The following is a 22,844-nucleotide window of genomic DNA, read 5'->3' on the forward strand; positions in this document are numbered from 1 at the left end:
ATAAGAATGAGACATGCACAGGTATAGGCAGCTGGGATCGAAAGTATCTCTGGCGGAGTTTTGGGAGCTGAGGAGCACGCCAAAGGAGAAAATCAGGAGGGGAAAAGAGGGCAGGAGATAGCTCTGGCAGATAATATTAAGGATAATCCAAAGAAATTTTATGTACATAAGTAACCAGAGACTTAAAGCAGCCATCTCTTTGTGGAGCCACAGGAGATGGGCATGAACCTCAATGAGTATCTCGCCTGTTTTTACCATGGAGAAAGACATGAAGACTGGGGAACTTGGGGCAGTCAATGGAAGTGTCTTGAGGGCCGTTTGTATTACGGTCAAGGAGGTGCGCAATGTCCTAACGCGTATGAAGGTAGACAAATTATCTGGACCAGACCAGATATATTCAGAGACACTGGTGGAAGTTAGAGAGGAAATTGTAGGTGCTCTGGCTGAGATGTATGTGACATCATCAACTATGGGTGAAGACTGGAGGCTGACAAATGTTGTGCCTCTATTTAAGAAGAGCTGCAAGGAAAAGCCTGGGAACTATAGGCCAGTGTGTCTAACATCTGTGGATGGAAAGTTACTAGAGAATATGCTAAGGGATAGGATATACATGCATTTAGATGGACAGGGGCTAATTATGGATGATCAGCTCCATTTTGTATGTGGGAGAACATGTCTCATGAATCTGATTGAGTTTTTTGAAGATGTGACCAAAAAGGTTGATGAGGGCAGAACTGTAGACGTTGCATTTACAGATTTCAGTAAGGCATTTGGCAACGTTCCGCATGGTAGGCAGCTCTGGAAGGTGAGATCGTATGGGACCCAAGGGGAGCTAGCTGACTAGATAGAAAATTGGCTTCATGGAAGGTAGCAGAGGGTGATGGTGTAAGAATATTTTTCCAGATTGGTGAACTAAGACTAGTAATGTGCCTGAATGTTTTGTGCTGGGCCCATTGCGGTTTGTCATCTATATCAACAATGTGGATGAGAACATACAAGGCATGTTTAGTAAGTTTGCAGATGACACGAAGGGATCTGGAGTACAGGTACATAATTCCTTGACACTGGCGTCACAGGTAGATAGGGTCATCAAGAATAGAATCCTTTTGGCACATTGGCCTTTATCAGTCAGAGTATTGAGAGTAGATACAAAATGCTGGAGAGAAGGAATGGGTGATGTTTCGGGTCAAAATCCTTTGAGGTTATGTACAATTGTACAAGACATTGGTGAGGCCACTTTTGGAATATTGTGTTCAGTTTTGGTCACCCTGTAATCGAAAAAATGGAAAGGGTGCAGAGAAGATTTACAAGGATCTTACCTGGACTTGAGGTCCTGAGCTATAGGGAGAGATTGAGCAGTTTATTACTTTATTCCTTGGAGCACAGGAGGACGAGGAGTGATCTTATAGAGGCGTATAAAATCATGAGGGGGATAGATAGGGTAAATGCACAGAACCAGACAGCATAGGTTTAAGGTGAGAAAGATTTAATAGGAACCTGACGGGCAACTTGTTTACACAGAGGGTGGTGGGTATATTGAGCTGCCAGAGGAGGTAGTTGAGGCAGCTACTATCATAATGTTGAAAATGCATTTGGATAGTTAAGTGGATAGGATAGGTTGAGAAGGATATGGGCCAAATGCAGGCAAGTGGGATTACTGTGGTGTTGGTCAGTGTGGGCAAGTTGGGCCAAAGAGCGTATTTCCACACTGCATGAGTCTGTGCTGGTTGAACTCAAGCAGCATGTGCAGAGGGAAATGAACCTACAATATATTGGGTCGAGGCATATCATCTGGATTAAAAGAGTAGAGGAGAGATACTCCTCACACTGTGTCAGCTTGCCCCTCACTGTTCCCATCTGCAACCTCAACCTCCCTTGTTTCCATGCCTCCCATGCTTCACCTTCCTTTCCTCCAATCTATAATCCCCCTCCATTCCTCCCTCTTTTCACCCTCTCTTCCCATTTTGACCCTTAGCCCTTTACCTCTAGTCCCCTCCACCTATATTCCTTTCTTTGGATTCACATTTTGCACCACTTCTTATGTTGTTTTCCTACCCTTTTGGTCTTTACAGCTCTTTTCGGCTCCAACGACTTGTCAATAAAAAAACCCTCACCTTTATCCATCTATCACTTGTCTAACTTTGTTCCATCCCCACCTCTCTTCCTGCTTTCTCTATCCCTACTAAGTCTGAAGTAAGGTCCCAACCCAAAACAATGCCTTTCTACGTTCTCAAGAGATTTTGCTTGACCTGTTGACCTACTTCAGCCGTTTGTGTCTTTTTTTGGGTCTTAGTTAGCCAAAGGCGAGGTACAGAAGAGTAGAGGGTGGTTTATGCTGTGCCTTCATTTAAGAAGATGTGCAAGGATAAGTGAGGGAACTTACATCTGGGATCATGAGGAAGTTACTGGTAAGGATTGTGAGGAAAAGGATTTATTTACATTTCACAAAAGTGAGGATTAATTAGGGATGGTTTGCATGGCTTTGCTCATGCAAATTATGTCTCAAAAATGAAGCAAAATATTGTTTACGTGGACTTTAGAATATATTTTGACAAGTCCCTGCATGTTAGGCTGGTTTAGAAGGTTAGATCTCAAGGGATCCAGATCCAGATTGAACTAGCCAATTGGATACCAAATTGGATTAATAGAAGGAATCAGAATGTTTATATGTTTTGGGACTAGTGGTTCTTGGCTCCAGGAAGAATAAGAATGGCATCAGGCACAAGCTATCCTGTGCAGGTGAACAATACTGGAGAAGTATTGGAATAATGTAGTGTGGTTAACCAGTCGAAAGTAGCAGAGAAGTCAAGTAGTATTGAAAGATGTAGATTAGCTTTGCTACAATCATAATCAGTGAGGATATCATTCATGACACTGATTAGAGTATTTCAAAGCCAGAAACCTACTTGGATTGATTCAACACTTTACTTGGAAACATTTGAGAGTGAAACACATTCAAGGGTTTTGGAATGGTGAATAGGACTTGCATTCCATCACCTGATTTTGACGCACAGGTTATGGTAACATTTATGAAGATACATATTTAGAGATACAGCTTGGATATAGGCCCTTTGGACCACCGAGTCCATGCCAACTAGCGATCAGCCCGTACACTAACACTATAGGGATAATTTACAAAAGTCAATTAACCTACAATCCTATACGACTTTGGAATGTGGGAGGAAACTGGAGCACCCAGAGAAAACCCACGCGGCCATAGGGAGAACGTACAAACTCCATACAGACAGCACCCATACTCAGGATTGAACCAGTGATGGAAATGGGTTTTAGGAACTACGGGTACTCTAAGGTCCGTGAGGCTCTGGTTGGAAAGGAAGGGGGGGGAGGTGTTTTGTGTATTTATAATATAGTTTATTGTTTATTTATGTGTTTATATGTCATAGCTGCTTTCTTGAATTCTCCCTCTCCCTCTCCCTCTCCCTCTCCTCCTCTCTCCTCTCCCTCCTCCCTCTCCCTCTCCCTAGCTCTCCCTTCTCTTCTCCCTCTCCCTCTCCCTCTCCCTCCCTCTCCCTCTCTCTCTCCCTCTACCCCTCTCCCTCTCTCTCTCCCTCTCCCTCTCCCTCTCCCCATCGTCTCTCCCTCTCCCTGTGAGGCTGCAGCCATCGTCTGCTTCAATGAGGGAAGCAGGTCGATGATTGATCAAAAGGCCCTTAGGAGACTGATTGGCTGCCTAGTGACCAGCGCATTATGTGATTGGACATAATGCCCTTGGAGATGGCGGCTAATTGGATGGGAGGAGAACGATTTGTTGATTGGATGGGAATTTTAAGGGAATCTGGTCAGTGATTGGACGCAAACCCCTTGGAGACAGTGGTTGATTGGTTGCCAAATAATCGGGCACAAAAAATTGAAAATAGGAAAACAATAAAATCGGAGTTACAATTTAAATTGGAAGAATATCATGCCTGATCTGCAGCAAAGATACTTGTATCTGCAGTTCCTTCCTGTTGAAGAAGAACTCTGACCCGAATCAACTCCTAATCCATTCCCTCCACAGATGCCGCCTAGCCCGCTGAGTTCCACCAGCACTCTGTGTTTTTTATTTAACTCTTGAAATTGAAGTTCGACATAAAGCTGGAGTAACTCAGCGGGACAAGCAGCGACTCTGGAGAGAAGACCCTTCTTCAGACTGAACTGAACTCTCGTCAGTGAGAGTACTTGTGATTGTCTGCAGAAGGGTCTCGACCCGAAACGCCACCCACTCCCCAGAGCCGCTGTATGTCCTGCTGAGCCACCACAGCCCCCCCCCCCCCCCCCCCCCCCCCCCCACCTTCAACTCCAGAGCCAAACAAAAATCACAGAGTGCTGGAGGTTCCCCCCCACCCAACAGGAAGGAACCACAGATGCAGCCGTCCCCGCAAAACGGTAAATGATTCCGGGAATGCCGCGGCGAGAGGGTGAGAGAGAGGGAGTGAGAGAGCGGGAGAGATCCAAAGGACGGATTCAGATCCCAACTATGCCTCCCTGAGACATCGCCAGAAGTTTCAAACCTATGGCCCCCTCTAGTTCGAGCCATGTGGACCAAGATACCACGTTGTAAACAACCACGTTCGCTACTTTGACTGGGAGTTTGCATTCCGCCACAGTCCCGCCAGCGGTTTACAGCTGTTTGATATCCGCTTCCGGAAGGAGCGGGTGGTCTACGAGTTGAGCGTCCAGGAGGTGAACTCTGATTACGGCAGAGAGATGCCAGGTCTGATGAGGGCCAAGTTCTTACACAGTCATTATGGAATTGGGAAAAGTTCCAATGAGCTGGTGAAAGACGGGGACTGCCCTTACAGCACCACTTTCCTCCACACTCTGCATCTCATGGAGACTCGAAACCAAATATCCTATAGCGGAGCAAGATAGTCCACTCGACGAAAACGCCGTAGTAGGGCCATGGGTAATCTTCAGCACCAATTCAGTAACCGGCTTCCATCTCCGATCATTTTGATATTCCTGCTTAGTCCCAACTTGGATCATACAAAATTTTGGTGAGCCCCTGTAACCCACTCAAGCTTCCCAGCCCCCCCCCCCCCCCCCCCCACCTCTCTCTCCCCCCCCCCCCCCCCCCCCCATACGGCTATAGCGGGGCCCAATTGGGAACATTTTGGTGAGCCCCAGGTTCCCAGCCAAGGTCTATAGAATCATAGATATACAAATAAAGTCTATTATAAACTTTATTTCTCTATGGTAGAAAGTAATCAAAATGTGCGCTTAAAAAGCGCCTGCGAGAATGGACAGCAAATGTGGTAGCTTTATTCAAGAGGGGCAGCAGAGAAAAATAGGTAATTACCGACCAATGAGTCTACCGTCAGTGGTAGGGAGGTTATTGGAAAAAAATCTGAAACACAAAATTAATCTGAACTTGGAAGGACAAGGTTTGATAAGTGTGGTTTGATTTGTTGTTTGGAGATCTTGTCTGACTCAGTGAAGTTTTCAAGTCAAGCATGTGGACAATTTGAATTGGCAAGGCGCAGAAGGCTGCAGACCAACGGCTGGTAAATAGATTAATTTAGATGGATACGATGGTCATTGTGATGTGATGCATCAAAGGGCCTATTTCTCTGATGTGTGTCTCTAGAGTTACAACAGTTGCAATATAATGCAAAAATATTGGTGATCCACTTTGGTGGCAGTAACATGAAGGCAGATTATTACAGTGCCCTCCATAATGTTTGGGATTGACCCATCATTTATTTATTTGCCTCTGTGCTCCGCAATTTGAGATTTGTAATAGAAAAAAATGCATGTGGTTAAAATGCACACTGTCAGATTTTATTAAAGGGTATTTTTACACATTTTGGTTACAGCTGTGTTTACACATAGTCCCCCCATTTCAGGGCACCATACTGTTTGGGACACTAGGCTTCACAGGTGTTTGTAATTGCTCAGGTGTGTTTAATTGCCTCCTTAATGCAGGTATAAGAGAGCTCTCAGCACCTAGGCCTTCCTCCAGTCTTTCCATCACTTTTGGAAACTTTTATTGCTGTTTATCAATAAAGTTGTGCCAATGACAGTCAAGGAAGCCATTATGAGTCAGAAAAAAGGATACAATACAATACAATACAATTTTATTTGTCATTTGAACCTCATTGAGGTCCAAATGAAATGTTGTTTCTGCAGTCATACATACAAAAAGAAAAAGACCCAAGACACAACATAATTTACAGACATCCATCACAGCGCATCTCCTCCTCGCTGTAATGGAAGGCAAAAAATGTATCTCTCCCCTCCACTCCCCTCTCCCCCCCATGTCAGAGACAAAGCCCCCGGCGGGCGATGGTAATTGCCCCGCGGCCATTAAAGCCACGCCGGGTGATGCAAGGCCACGCTCCGGGTCTTGTTGTTGGAGCTCCCGGCGGGCGCTAGCAAAGTCCCGCACCATCCAAGCTCGCGGGGCATGTAAGGTCACCACCGCTCCACCCGCTCCGGACTCGGCCAGCTTCGTAATGGTACGTAAGTCCGCAGCTTCGTAATGGTACGTAAGTCCGCAGCTCCGCGACTGGAGCCCCAGGTCGTTCCTGCTGGAGGCCGCTCCACATTGCAGCCCCAACGACAATGGAGACCCAACAAAGAAAAGGTCGGGTCTCCCGTGCAGGGGAAAGATTTTAAAGTTTTCCCACACCCCGCCCCCAACACACATACCCCGTCAAAACAAATTAAAAAAAAACTACATTGAAACAAGACAGAAATAAAACTATCAGTGACATCCACCAAACCTTAGGTTTACCAAAATCAACTGTTTGGAACATCATTAAGAAGAAAGAGAGCACTGGTGAGCTTACTAATCGAAAAGGGACTGGCAGGCCAAGGAGGACCTCCACAGCTGATGACAGAAGAATTGTCTCTATAATAAAGCGAAATCCCCAAACACCTACTGTATCCGACAGATCAGAAACACTCTTCAGGAGTCAGGTGTGGATTTGTCAAAGACTACTGTCTGCAGAAGACTTCATAAACAGTACAGAGGCTACATTGTAAGATGCACTGATTAGCCACAAAAATAGGATGGCCAGGTTACAGTTTGCCAAGAAGTACTTAAAAGAGCAACCACAGTTCTGGTAAAAGGTCTTGTGGATAGATGAGAAGAAGATTAACTTATATCAGAGCAAAGTATGGAGGTGCGAAGGAACTGCCCAAGATCCAAAGCATACCACCATCTGTGTTACGGCATGGGTATGTATGGCTGCTGAACTCACTTATCTGTATTGATGATACAACTGGTGATGGTAGTTGTATCATCAGCATAATGAATTCTGAAGTGTATAGACACATCCTATCTGCTCGTTCAAACAAATGCCTCAAAACTCATTGGCTGGTGGTCCATTTTACAGCAAGACAATGATCCCAAACATACTGCTAAAGCAACAATGGAGTTTTTCAAAGCTAAAAAATTGTTAATTTTTGAGTGGCAAAGTCAATCACCCAATCTGAACCCAATTGAGCATGCCTTTTATATGCTGAAGAGAAAACTAAAGGCAAATAGCCCCCAAAACAAGCATAAGCTAAATATAGCTGCAATACAGGCCTGGCAGAGCATCACCAGACACCCAGCAACTGCTGATGTCCATGAATCGCAGACTTCAAGCAGTCATTGCATGCAAAGGATATGCAACAGAATACTAAACATGTCTACTTTCATTTACATTACATTGCTGTGTCCCAAACATTATGGTCCCCTGAAATGGGGGGACTATGTATAAACACTGCTGTAATTTCTACATAGTGAAACCAAAATGTATAAAAATGGTCTTTATTAAAATCTGATAATGTGGACTTTAACCACATGTGATTTTTTAAAATATTATAAATCTCAAATTGTGGAGTACAGAGGCAAATAAATAAATGATGACTCTTTGTCTCTAACATTATGGAGGGCGCTGCATCTGATTTGCAATTAATTGGGAAAGGGGGAGGTGCAACAAAACCTCAGTGTCCTTGTACACCAGTCACTGAAAGTAAGCCTGCAGGTCATTAAAAGTAAGCCAGATAAACTCTGAACTACCAACTGTCTTCGTTGCACTAGGGACAACGGGCTTTTGTTTTGCACTATTGTTTTTTTTTAATTTATTGCACTTTTTAAAATTTGTTTTCTTATATTATCTATTCCGTGCAGTGTTTGCAGACCTGTTATACTGTTGCAAGTACAAATGTAATTGTTTTGTTTCGGTACATATAACAATTAAGCTCCCTTGACTTGAGTATGCTGTTCAGAAAGCATGTTGTATACCGGCCTTCTAGTGAGTAATTAGGAGTAAATAAATTATGCTGTCATTCTTTTCAGGGTCTCTGAGATGACACCTTGAATATTGTGTGCAGGTTTGATTTCTTTATAAGGTCATAAGTTTATATGACACAGGAGCGGAATTAGGCCATTCAGCCCATCAAGCCTACCCCATACAATCAAGGCTGATCTATCTTTCCCTCTCACTCCCATTCTCCTGCTCTCTGTAACCTTTGATATCAAGAACCCATCAATCTCCACTTTATAAATACAGACTTGCCTCCACATTTATCTGCAGCATTGACTTTCACATATTACCTCCTTTATTGGAGGAAGGATGTTCTTGTTTCAAAGGGAATTCAGTGAAGGTTCACTAGACTGATTTCAGGAATGATAGAGTCAATTATATTAATATTCACTCGAGCTTAGAAAACTTAGAGCTTTTAAAGCTACAAAATTTAACATGACCAGAGAGATGTGGGAAGGATGCCCTCGATGGTGGGAAGTCTGAGGCTAAGAGTTATAGTCTAAGGATATGCCGTAAGCTTTTCAAGACTGAGACAAGAAGACATTTCTACTCTCAAAAAATAATAATTGTGTTCTGTTCCACAGAAATTTAAATTGTAGGGAGCCGACGACAAAGTGGAATGACATAAAACTAATGTGATTGGGTGATTGATGGTTGCCATTGATTTGGTGGGCCGAAGGGCCTGTTTCCACACTGTGTCTCTAAACTAGGAAAGGATTAGTTTAATTTAGCATCATGTTTGGCACAGACACCTTTGCTGAAGAATGTTTTCCTGTGCTGTACCTACTGTACAGAAGATATAATTTGCACAAACTCATTCTATATCTAATCAAGCTGTGTTTAATCGTGATGGTTGTTGCCAAAATTAGAGAAAAAAGTTTACTATAAAAAAAACATTATTATGGTTTCAGCAATGGAGAGAGCAATTTGAATAGTTTGTGTGTTTTGTTGAAATAGGAATGATAACCTTTGAGAACCAGTTCATTCATTTATGTGGTGTTTAATTTTGTGCTTTATAGACAGATTTATCAGCTGTGTCAAGAAATCAGCAAAAGGGATGATAAAAAGAGCTTCTTCCAGAAAAGGTAAGGGAACAAAACTAATATGACAAAAGAAAATACTCAAAAACATGTTGGGAAGTTTGAAATACTGAACAAATTAATAAGTATTTGAAAGGAATACAGGGTAGATTTCAGGCATACTGACTGAAGCATTAATCATTATGAGTCCCTCTTGACGTGTCAACTTCTAGTTTGTGCTTTTAACTTACATTGTCAACTTCTGTCATTTTTTTGTCCAAGCACTTTGAAATTATGATGCCTCTGACATTACACTGAAAAGTTAGAAGAATGTTAAGGGCATTGAACTCCTAGCTTGATTTTCCACTCCATACCTGAATTACATCTCTTCTGCTGGGCACAGTGTACAAGAAAAAAAAAAGATTGATTAGGGTGGTGTCTATAGTAATCCTGATGAAGCTACACAACCTCCATTGCCAATGTCTTCATTTCTTATCTTTGATGGCAAAAGATAAAATCATGAAATTACACAGGGTGTTAGATCCAGGTTCAGAAAGTGCAGGAACTAGATAACAATTGGAGCACACCACTTGCGCTACTGGTCTCACCGATCTATCCTGATTCTTGAGATGAGGTTGATAAGCAAGCAGGATCCCATCCCAAAATAGCAACCTGTGTTTATATTCATGTCAGAGTTCTTGCCATATGCAAGATCCTCCTGATGATCCAGCAGTCTGAAGCACAGTTTATTTAGTCATAGTCAGAGGACATCTCAAGCAAACACTCATCCACTTGCCATTTCCCAAGACTAAATCAAACATTGCCCTCTCTCATGTAGGGTCCTCTACATATTGCTGGAGGAAACTTTCCTGAACACCTTTAAGAAAATGCACCCGTCTAAACCTTTCACCTTATGAACTCTTATTTTCCCCGCTTGGTCCTAAGGTCATCCAGCTACTGCCCCAGTTCCTTAATGTGGTCTTTAAGGAGCTGCACCTGCACACACTTCCCACTGGTGTGGTCATCAAAGTTACCAGCGGTTTCCCTGACTTCCCATATCCTGCAAGAGGAACACCGCAACAACATCCCTGTCATCGTCACTGTAGCTAAATCAATCGTCTCATGAGCAGACTGAATCTTATCCGCCTCTGGAGACCCGACCTTTTCTCGTCGGGTTTCCGTTGTCGTTGGGGCCGCAACGAGGAGCGGCCTCCAACAGGAAGAAGCCGGGGACTCTGGTGCTACAACTCACCATCGCCGTCGCGGGGCTGGCCGAGTCCGGAGCGGGTGGAGCGGTAGAGGAGCGCTGCTGCTGCTGCTGCTGCTGCTGCTGCTGCTGCTGCTGCTGCTGCTGCGGCCCGACCGGAGAGTCGGAGGCTCCAACGACAGGTCTGTGGACGGCGGCACCGGGAGCCCGCGGCTCCCTGGAGGGAGACCGCTTTTCAGGGCTCTCGCAACGGCGACTTCCCCCGCCCGAGTTGCGGGGTTGAAGAGCTCCTGGAGCGGGGCCTACATCACTGCCCCGCGCGGCTTGGAATGGCCGCGGGACTCTGCGAGCGCACGCCGGGGTCTCTAACACCAAGACCCGGTGTGCGACCTCGCACCACCCGGCGTGGCTTTAATGGCCGCGGGACAATTGCCATCGCCAGCCGGGGGCTTTGACTTTGACTCTGACATCGGGGGGGGGGGGAGAGTGCAGTGGAGAAATAAGTTTATTTGGCCTTCCATCACAGCAATGTGATGGATGTTTATGTAAATTATGTTGTGTCTTGGGTCTATGTGTTTGTATGTATGGCTGCAGAAACGGCATTTCGTTTGGACCTCAAGGGGTCCAAATGACAATAAATGTATCTTATCTTATCTTATCTTATCTCTGTGATAGCCTCCTTGCCTCAATATATACTCAAGGTTGGAATACAAAACAATATAAAGGCATAGAGTCATAAAGTCATTCAGCACAGCAATGGGCCTATTGGTCCAACTCCTCTGTGCCAACCCTGATGCCTAGCTACGCTCATCCCATTTGCCTGAATTAGGGTCATATCTCTCTCCTCCTTTATAACATTGTAATTGCATTTGCCCCTCCTCCTCCACCTCCCTTGGGAGCTCATTCCAGATATCCAGATATGTGTAAACTTTTCTCTTAAGTTCTCCTTTAAATTTCTCTCGTCTTGCCTTAAATCTCTAGTTTTAGATTCCCTTACTCTAGGGAAGAAAAGAGTATCTACCCTATCAATGCCATGCAGTGACACAGCGGCACAACTAGTAGAGCTACTGCTCACAGCGCCAGAGACCTGGGCTCGGTCCTGACCTTGGATGCTGACTGTGCAGAGTTTGCACATTCTCCCCGTGACTGTGTGAGTTTCCTCCAGGAGCTCCCATTTTCTCCCACATCCCAAAGATGTGCGGGTTGTAGATTAATTGACCTCTCCAAATTGCCTTTAGTGTGCAAGAAGTGGATGTGAACTTGGAATAACATAGAACTTATGTGAAAGGGTGACTGATGGTCTGTGTGGACTTGGTGAGCTGAAGGCCCTGTTTACATCCTAATTCATAATTTTGTGAATTTTTGTAAGGGCACCACCACTTAACCGCCCAGGTGTCATTGAGAACAAATACAGCCTATTCAATTCTCCTTTAATTCTCGGCTCCATCTTGAGGAATCTCACACTAACCTCACTGCTGATATCTTTCGAGGTCCTGTTAGTATTTCTGAAACATTCCATCCCCTCCTGCCTTCCTGACAAATGCCCTAGCTTGTGAGTGGCAAAATACAAAAAGCTGGAAGAACGGGGGCTCTGGAGGGAAATTAATAGATGTTACTGGTCTGGCCCCTTCTTCAGACTAATTCGAGAAGTTGGGTGGTGGGGGGAATGCTGGAAAAGAGAGGTATGGGTGGGGAAAGTGATATGTGGATACTGGTGAAGGGGGTTTGATTTGCAGATGGGTGGAGTAAGTTCTAGTTGAAAGCTCTAGGCTCTAGGTGAAAAGGAAAGGTGTCAGATAAGAAAAAAAGGTGATGAGTGAAATGTAAAGATAAAGGGAAAGATACTGTATGTGTGGAAGGGTGCAAGGGGAAGGTAAAAGTGGGGATAAAAGGGTTATATGTGATGGGGATAGGAATTGAGTTTACAGATGAGGGGACCAGAGCAGGGTGACTAGGATGGTAAGAGATATCCACTCACTGGTGTGGACATGGGGGCTTATTACTTGAAAATTGTTCATTAAATATTCATACTGTTGTGTTGTCAACTGCCCAAGCAAAACATGAGGAGCTGTTTTTCCACTGTGCTTTTGGTCTCAATCTGGCAAAGGAGGATGCCAAGGTCAGAAAAGTCAGTATGGGAATGGGAAGTGGAGTTAAAATGGTTAGCAATCGAGAGCTCTAGCAAGCCTTGGCATACAGGGAGCAAGTGTTTCGCAATTGTTGCGACTGGCACCTGTCTCAGTTTAATCTTGTATCTAATCATTGCCACCTTCCCTCCCATATCTTAACTATATTATACATCCAAACCTTCCACTCACCACCATCTATGATGCCCCATCTCCTGGGCCTCAACTCAACTTGTTCTATCTACCCTTAAAGAAACGTGGCTTGATCTAGTATCCAATGATACACATCCTAGCCCTCCTCAACAGCCAGTGATGGATAATACCCGATCCCACAATGTTACTGAACATCATCTTGCTCCTCCCTACACAAACCTTCCCAATTCCACCTCTGGTCTTTCCTTTCCCTCCATCCTGGCTGTGATGCATAACCTGGCCGAGTATCTCCATGAACACAAATAGACCTGGAGATAGAAAGCCCATTGGACATGCCGACAGGCTCAGTCCTATCATGCGCCTATTCACAATACAATTTTGAAACCAGTGTTATGCACAAAATTGCCACAGGTTTCCCAGGCATGACTTTAACATTCCACTTCTCACATATAAGAATGTCTAGTTTGTGGTTGTTTTGCATGAATGCAGAAGTGGTTACACAGATTGACCTACATTACATGCAGAGGAATTTGCAAAGTGTTGAGTCAGCAGATCTGACACATTTCTGGAGTCACACTCTCACCTCTGAGTAAGAAGGCTAAGGGTTGAATGCAGGTACAGCGGGCAGTGAAGAAAGCAAATGGCATGTTGGACTTCAAAACAGGAGTAGTTGAGTATAGGAGCAAAGAGGTCCTTCTGCAGTTGTACAGGGCCCTAATGAGACCACACCTGGAGTATTGTGTGCAGTTTTGGTCCCCTAATTTGAGGAAGGACATCCTTGCTTTGAGGGAGTGCAGTTTAGGTTTACAAGGTTAATGAAGGGACTGTCATATGCTGAGAGGATGGAGCGACTGGGCTTGTATACTCTGGAATTTAGGATGGATGAGAGGGGATCTTATTGAAACATATAAGGTTATTAAGGGTTTGGAAATGCTAGAGGCAGGAAACGTGTTCCCAATGTTGGGGGAGTCCAGAACAAAGAGGCACAGTTTAAGAATAAGGGGTAAGCCTTTTAGAACGCAGATGAGGAAATGCTTTTTCACCTAGAGAGTTGTGAGTGTGAAATTCTCTGCTTCAGAGGGTGGTGGGGGGCTGTTCTCTGGATACTTTCAAGAGAGAGCTAGATAGGGCTCTTAAAAATAGCAGAGTCAGGGGATATGAGGCGAAGGCAGGAAAGGGGGGGCTGATTGGGGATAATCAGCCATGATCACATAAAATGGTGGTGCTGGCTCGAAGGGCCGAATGGCCTGCTCTTGCACCCATTGTCTCTATTGTACTCCTTAAGCATATAGTCCAGCCAACAAAGTGAGACAGTGCTTTTACATTCGAGCTAAGGTTTATAATGAGACATCACACTGAAACACTAAACTTATTTTTCTTACTTAAGGAAGTGTGTGGGATCTGCAATATTGAAATTATATATTTTCTCTTTTTATATAGATGGTCAGGCCAAAGGAAGTGCACTTTTGGAGTTTGGGAATGATAACAAACTTGCAAAGAGTTAGCTGGAAAGACAATCTGGTAGGATGTAGAACGAATGGTGCAATGAGCAGAATTGTAGCATCTACAATTTAATAAAGCTAAGAGGATGTTTAACCATCAGAGAAATGTGAGGAGTTGCATTTTGGGAAGTCTAACATGGGCAGGACCTACACAGTGAATGGTAGGACTCTGGAGAGTGTTGTAGAGCAGAAGGATCTGGGAATGCAGTTGCATGGTTCCTTGAAGGTGGAGTCGCAGGTAGATAGCATGGTCAAAAAGGCTTTAGGCACTTTGGCCTTCATCTGCTAAGAGTATTGAGTATAGAAGTTGGGAGGTCATGTTGCAGTTGTATAAGATGTTGGTGAGGCCGCATTTACAGTATTGTGTTCAGTTCTGGGCACTGTGTTATAGGAAAGATGTTGTCAGGCTGGAAAGGGTACAGAGAAGATTTACGAGGATCTTGCCAGGATTAGAGGGCCTGAGCTATAGGGAGAGGTTGTGTCGGCTGGTACTCTATTCCTTGTAGCACAGGAGGATGAGGGGTGATCTTATACAGGTGTATAAGATCATGAGAGGAATAGATCTGATAGATGCACAGAGTCTCTTGCCCAGAGGAGGTGAATCGAGGACAAGAAGACATAGGTTTAAGGTGAAGGGGAAAAGATTTAATAGGAATCTGAGGGGTAAATTTTTCACACAAAGGGTGGTGTGTGTATGGAACAAGCTGCCAGAGGAGGTAGTTGAGGCAGGGACTATCCCAACATTTAAGAAACAATTACACAGGTACATGGGTAGGACAGGTTTGGAGGGATAAGGTCCAAATGCAGGCAGGTGGGACTAGTGACCCCAAATTTCACTGTACCAATTGGTGACAATAATGTCTCTTGAATCTTGAATCCCTTGTAGCGGGGACATGTTGGCCAGTGGGGGCAAGTTGGGGCGAAGGGCCTGTTTCCACGTTGTATCACTCTATGACTCTATCGCGCCAAAAAATGTCAAAGCCTTGGAAAGGGTAAGAAAGTGATTCATCCAGAAAACACTAGGGATGCTGTGCACTTGGCCTTGTAATTACACAACATGTCTAAATGAAATGCTCAGTAAATAATCAACCAACTTGCCCCACCAGCAAATTTGACCATCACTCCCAGTGCCCCTGGTATCAGTGTCTTCATAATGTAAACTCTTTTTGTGTTTAGGAATCAGAATGCTATAATCCAGGAATCGTCAGGTAAGATATTATAAAGGAGGGTAATCTCTTCTATTATCCATTTTGATAACCTTTATTGAATTTAATATTTAATAATAGTTGAAATGTATACATTGTTTTACATGCTATTAACACGAGCCAAATGCTTTCCATCCATCCACTAATACTGAAATATATTCTCTAAATTGGACATTATACCTTGTCACTGCAGGATATGTGTTCTACATAAAATGCTAATACCAAATTGAAACTTGTAAAATAAATTGTGAAATAGGCACATTCTATGTTATTTTGTTACTGTGGGTCTCCCCCCTCACCCCCACCCCCCTCCCCTAAATACTCACTAATAGGTAGGGAATATTTAAGCTGTTTATGATTATTTTCATGTAAAAACTAGATTCCAGGAGATTGGTCACCATATAATTCATTCTTCACAACTTGCAATGTGATGTACTGTAGATTTTTTATGAAGGCTATATATAAGTGAGAATCTTTTCATCAATTTCTATCATTAAACAGTTAAAACTAGGTGCACATGCTGATAACACCACCATCTGTGCAAAATAGAATTGGATGAAACCACCTGAGGGCGAATTGCAACAGGAAGTGGCTAATCCAATTTGATTGCAAACAATTCAAAACAAGCTCAAAATGCATCAAAACGGGTGCAAATAAGTCTATTCTCTACGCAATAGCAGGCTACGTAACACAGGCAAAAGCTACGACCATTTTCTACATAGTAAAGTCCAGAGCAATGAGATAATTACTAAAGGATCTGGTTTTTGAATATTAGCTGATTATTGCTTCTGGCTGAGGAATGGATAACACAGCGATGAAGAGTGCAAGCTATGAAATGTGCAGGACTGCTCAGCCATAAATCAATAAATTCTCCATCATTACCATTCCACTTTCGAACAACAAATTGGGTGAATGGCCAGTTAGGCAGATGGTGGCTGTTGATGGGGAATCAAAAATGTATATGAAGAAGGAGGTCAGAAAAGAGAAAGCAGTTCAGACTATATTATTTTCCAGCCTTGTAGGTTTCTGCATTTCAATGCTCATCCAGGTTTTTTAATGCAGGATGAGTGTTTCTATCTCAATCACAGTTCCGACAGGGACATCTGGATGCTCCATGACTATTCATTAGAGAAAGCCTAATCTCAATAGACAATAGGAGTAGGCCATTCGGCCCTTCGAGCCAGCACCATCATTCAATGTGATCATGGCCGATCATCCCCAATCAGTACCCCGTTCCTGCCTTCTTATCCCCTGACTCCGCTATCTTTAAGAGCCCTCTCTCTTGAAAGTATCCAGAGAACCGGCCTCCACCACCCTCTGAGGCAGAGAATTCCACAGACTCACAACTCTCTGTGAGAAAAAAGTTCATCGTCTCTGTTGTAAATGACTTCCCCCTTATTCTTAAACAATGGCCCCTGGTTCTGGACTCTCCCAACATCGGGAACATGTTTCCTGCCTCTAGCGTGTACAAACCCTTAATAATCTTATCTGTTTCAATAAGACACCCTCTCATCCTTCTAAACTCCAGAGTATACAAGCCCAGCCACTCCATTCTCTCAGCATATGGCAGTCCCTTCATCCCAGGAATTAACATTGTAAACCTACGCTGCACTTCCTGAAATTCGGTTCTTCCTCAAATTAGGGAACCAAAACTGCACACAATATTCCAGGTGTGGTCTCACTAGGGCCCTATACAACTGCAGAAGGGTCTCTTTGCTCCTATACTTAACTTCTCTTTTTATAAAGGCCAACATGGCATTCACTTTCTTCACTGCGTGCTGTGCCTGCATGCTTACTTTCATTGCCTGATGGACAAGGACCCCCAGATACCATTGTAGTTCCCATTTTCCCATTTAGATAGTAATCTGTTTTCCTGTTTTTGCTACCAAAGTGGATAACTTCATATTTATCCACAGTGAACTGCATCTGCCATGCATCTACCCACTCACTCAACCTGTCCAATCACCCTGCATTCTCATAGCATTCTCCTCACAGTTCACACCGCCACCCAGCTGTGTGTCATCTGCAAATTTGCTAATGTTACTTTGAATCACTTCATCTAAATTATTGATGTAAAATGTAAATAGCTGCGGTCCCAGCACCGCGCCTTGTAGTCACTAGTCACTGCCTGCCATTCTGAAAGGGACCCGTTAATACCTACTCTTTATTTCCTGTCTGCCAACCAATTTTCTAACCATGTCAGCACTCTACCCCCAATTTCATGTGCTTAATTTTGCCCACCAATCTCCTATGTGGGACTTTATCAAATGCTTTCTGAGTCCAGGTACACTGCATCCACTGGCTCTCCCTTGTCCATTTTCCTAGTTACATCCTCAAAAAATTCCAGAAGATTAGTCAAGCATGACTTCCCTTTTGTAAATCCCTGCTGACTTGGACCGATCCTGTTACTGCTATCCAAATGTGCTGCTATTTCATCTTTTATAATTGACTCCAGCATCTTCTCCACCACTGATCTCAGGCTAACTGGTCTATAATTCCCTGTTTTCTCTCTCCCGCCTTTCTTAAAAAGTGGGATAACATTAGCTACCCTACAATCCACAGGAACTGATCCTGAATCTATAGAACATTGGAAAATTATCACCAATACATCCACGATTTCCTGAGCCACTTCCTTAAGTACCCTGGGATGCAGGCCATCAGGCCCTGCAGATTTATCACCCTTCAGTTCCATCAGTCTATCCAGCACCATTTCCTGCCAAATGTGGATTTCCTTCAGTTCCTCCGTCATCCCAGATCCTCTGGCCACTAGTACATCAGGAACATTGTTTGTGTTGTCCTTAGTGAGGATGGATCCAAAGTACCTGTTCAACTCATCTGCCATTTCCTTGTTCCTCATAATAAATTCACCTTTTTCAGTCTTCAAGGATCTCAAATTCATGTTGAATTAATCTCTTGGCCACTGATTAGCTCCTCAATTAACTGCTGTTATTATTGGATGAAAACGAACTGTTGTCAATGTATACAATCTTAGGAATGGGCTGAGTTATTAACTACCTTCAATGGAATCTGACTGCATTTAACACATACAAGAGTATGTCCTATGTCCTTGTGTTTCATGGTACCTTCAATTACATCAAGATTGGAGAAAGATTTAAAGGGGACCTGAGAGATAACTTTATTTAACAAACTGAGGGTGGTGGGTATGTGGACCACACTGCCTAAGGAAGTGGTAGAGGCAGGTACAATTATATGTTGGAAGAGAGGACAGGCAGGTAATGGGGCAACATGGGTGAGGAGGGTTATTTGAAAGGCAGATGGTTGCACACAGGCCAGAGAATGAAAATACAGTAGGTGTGAGACAAAGGGATAGAAGAGTTATGAATCGTGAAACTAGAGGAAGGAATGTAGGTGGAAGTGGAGGGGAAAGGGGGAAATAGATGCGAGACAAGGTGGGGCATAGAGGCGGGTGTATATGGGGGACGAAAAGAGGGGGGGGGGGGGGGTATGTAGTTACCTAAAATTGGAAAATTCAATGTTCATACCATTGGATTGCAAGCTATCCAAGTAAAATATGAGGCGTTTCTCCAGTTTGCATGTGGCCTCACAATGGAGGAGGCACAGGACAGAAAGGTCAGTCGGAGAATGGGAAGAGGAGTTAAAATTAATAGTGACTGGGAGACCCTGCATGTTTTGGCTGACCGAACGCATGTTCAGCAAAACGATTGCCAAGTCAATGATTGGTCTCATCAATGTACAGGAGGCCGCATCGGGTACACTGGTTAAAATGGCCTAAAGGGACTTTCGCTCTAAGCTGGAGGATGAGGCGGTTGTCCGGAAAATGTGGCAGGACTTGAATGCCATCACTTCCTACAAAGCAAAATCAGGGGGCAGCTCAATTAAGTCAGTTTTACTGTGTTCCAAGCACTATGTACTAGAAATGCCATTCCAAGGCTGTAATCTTGTTTTAGCTGAGATGTCATGTTGCATGTTTGTTTATTTTTTACGCTGTTTTATAGATCACAAACCAAATGAAGACCTTGGATGGGATTCAGATGAATTTGTAAGTCATCTTAAATACCTTTTTATAATAAGATTAACTGAAAATAGCAGCTGAAATATTTTCATTGATGTTCCTTGTAGTCTTTTGATGTTAAACCTAAGTGATGTACTTTAGACAGAGGATGATGATGATGACTATGAGGATCCAGACCAAGGACATGAATCTGCGGATGATGATGGAGATTATGAATCCCCAAATGAAGAAGGGGAAGGGCACAACAGTGACAATGATTATGAACCGCCGCCTTCAAATAATGAAGAAGCTCATCAGTCCAAAATATTTGCAGCAAAACCCATCTCCAATGACTCCGATTATGCAGGTAACATTCTAAAATCAGCACTTGGCTTCAAGTTAGCATAACTGTGTGTCATAAATAACAGAGAATTGAAGTCTCAGTGAGATTACAGGGTCAGAAGATGTATCATGACACTTGATCTGTACAAAATTCAAGAAAGTTAGGCGAAAGCTTTTCAAAGAAATAAAGAAAGACAGGAACTGTACTAGTCCATGTAGTCCTTTAAGCCTGTTCTGTCATTCAGTCATTGTGTGGAACTGGTAAACTGACTAGGATGGAGGAAGGGGATAAGCGGGAGGGGAGGGGAGTAAGTAGAAGTTATTTAATATTAAAGAATTGAATGTTCACACCACAGGGTTGTAAGCTACCCAAGCAAAATATACAGTGCCCTCCATAATGTTTGGGACAAAGACCCTTCATGTATTTATTTGCCTCTGTACTCCACAATTTGAGATTTGTTATAGAAAAAAATCACATGTGGTTAAAGTGCACATTGTCAGATTTTATTAAAGGCCATGTTTATACATTTTGGTTTTACCATGTAGAAATTACAGCTGTGTTTATACATTGAAATGCCCCCATTTCAGGGCACCATAATGTCTGGGACACATGGGTTCACAGGTGTTTGTAATTGCTCAGGTGTGGTGTTTAATTGCCTCCTTAATGCAGGTATAAGAGAGCTAGTCTTACCTCCAGTCTTTCCATCGCCTTTGGAAGCTTTTATTGCTGTTTATCAACATGAGGACCAAAGTTGTGCCAATGAAAGTCAAATAAGCCATTAATAAGCTGAAAGACGCATCCATGCCTTCATCTCCTCCCGACTGGACTACTGCAACTCACTTCTCCTTGGCATCAGCTCCACCTACATCAACCGACTCCAACTGGTCCAGAACGCAGCCGCCCGACTCATCACCCACACCAAATCCTGGCATCACATCACTCCAGTCCTCAAACAACTTCACTGGCTTCCTATCTCCCACCGGATCACCTACAAAATCCTGATCCTCACCTACAAAGCCCTCCACCATCTGGTCCCCCATTATCTCACTGACCTCCTCTCCCCCTACCAACCCTCACGGTCCCTCTGATCCACATCAGCCGGTCTCCTCTCCATCCACAAGTCCAACCTCCGCAGATTTGGGGACAGAGCCTTCTCCAGAGCAGCTCCCCGGCTCTGGAACTCCCTCCCCCAACTGATCCGCAATTCCGTGCCCCTCACCATCTTCCAGTCCCGCCTCAAGACCTATCTCTTCACTTCTGCCTATCCTTAGGCCCACGTCCCCCTCCCTTTTCATCTGTGCTTGAATTGCCTCATATTGTGTTTTGAATTGAATTCTGTCTTTAATTTGTGTACTAGTCATGTCTCTACTTTTTATTTCATTCCCCTTACATGTTTTTCCTCTACTTGCTAAATTTTTGTAAGGTGTCCTTGAGACTCTTGAAAGGCGCTCATAAATAAAATGTATTATTGTTATTATGAGACTGAGAAACAGGAATAAAACTGTTAGAGACATCAGCCAAACATTAGCCTTGCCAAAATCAACTGTTTGGAACATCATTAAGAAGAAAGAGAGCACTGATGAGCTTACTAATTGCTAAGGGACTGGCAGGCCAAGAAAGTCATCCACAGCTGATCACAGAAGAATTCTCTCTATAATAAAGAAACATCCCCAAACACCTGTCCAACACCTATAATGCCCCTGTCCCACTTATGCCCCTGTCCCACTTAGGAAACCTGAACGGAAACCTCTGGAGACTTTGCGCCCCACCCAAGGTTTCCGTGCGGTTCCCTGAGGTTGCAGGTGGTTGCCGGAGGTTGCAGGTAGTTGAAGCAGGTAGAGAGACTGACAAAAACCTCAGGGAACTGCACGGAAACCTTGGGTGGGGAGCAAAGTCTCCAGAGGTTTCCGTATAGGTTTCCAGAGGTTTCCGTTCAGTGGGACAGGGGCATAACACTTTTCAGGAATCAGGTGGGGATTTGTCCATGACCACAGTCTGCAGAAGACTTCATGAACAGAAATACAGAGCCGCAAAAATAGGATGGCCAGGTTACAGTTTGCCAAGAAGTACTTAAAAGAACAACCACAGTTCTGGACAAAAGGTCCTGTGGACAGATGAGGTGAAGATTAACTTATATCAGAGTGATGGCAAAGTATGAGCAAAGTATGGAGGAGAGAAGGAACTTCTCAAGATCCAAAGCATACCACCTCATCTGTGAAACACTGTGGTGGGGGTGTTATGGCCGGGTCATGTATGGCTGCTGAAGGTACTGGTTCACTTATCTTCATTGATTATACAACTGCTGATGGTAGTAGCATAATGAATGCTGAAGTGTATAGACACATCCTATCTGCTCAAGTTCAAACAAATGCCTCAAAACTCATTGGCTGGCAGTTCATTCTACAGCAAGACAATGATCCCAAACATAGTGCTAAAGCAACAAAGCAATTTTTCAAAGCTAAAAAATTGTAATTTCTTGAGTGGCCAAGTCAATCACCCTTTCTCAACCCAATTCAGCATGCTTTTTATATGCTGAAGGGTAAATTGAAGGGGACTGAAAGAGTAAACTGAAAGCCCCCGAAACAAGCATAAGCTAAAGGTGGCTGCAATACAGGCCTGGCAGAGCATCACAAGAGAAGACACCCAGCAACTGGTGATGTCCTTGAGTCGCAGGCTTCAAGCAGTCATTGCATGCAAAGGATATGCAACAAAACACTAAACATAACTTTTATCATTTACATGACATTGCTGTGTCCCAAGCATTATAGTGCCCTGAAATGGGGGAAACACTGCTGTAATTTCTACATGGTGAAACCAAAATGTATAAAAATGGCCTTTATTAAAATCTGACAATGTGCACTTTAACCACATGTAGGCCATTTGGCTCGAAGGGCCGAATGGCCTACTCCTGCACCTAATTTCTATGTGGTTTTTTTTCTATTACAAATCTCAAATTGTGGAGTACAGAGGCAAATAAATAAATGATGGGTCTTTGTCCCAAACATTATGGAGGGCACTGTTAGGTTCTTTTGACAACCTTCTTCTCTATCCACAACCG

At 43.7% G+C, this 22,844-nt stretch overlaps 1 protein-coding gene across 1 annotated transcript in view; it reads left to right on the forward strand.

Annotated features, from left to right (window-relative positions):
* The window catches only part of LOC129701410 (lymphocyte cytosolic protein 2-like), a 144,539-nt gene that overhangs the window by 48,115 nt on the left and 73,580 nt on the right, over positions 1 to 22,844 (forward strand). Inside the window, exons 4-7 of the mRNA XM_055642564.1 lie at positions 9,278 to 9,343; positions 15,442 to 15,473; positions 19,448 to 19,491; positions 19,606 to 19,810. Of these exons, the coding sequence (XP_055498539.1) occupies positions 9,278 to 9,343; positions 15,442 to 15,473; positions 19,448 to 19,491; positions 19,606 to 19,810 (347 nt within the window). The remainder of the gene's footprint in view (positions 1 to 9,277; positions 9,344 to 15,441; positions 15,474 to 19,447; positions 19,492 to 19,605; positions 19,811 to 22,844) is intronic.

This window comes from Leucoraja erinacea, chromosome 11, assembly GCF_028641065.1.
Source record: "Leucoraja erinacea ecotype New England chromosome 11, Leri_hhj_1, whole genome shotgun sequence".
NCBI classification, from domain to species: Eukaryota; Metazoa; Chordata; class Chondrichthyes; order Rajiformes; family Rajidae; genus Leucoraja; species Leucoraja erinaceus.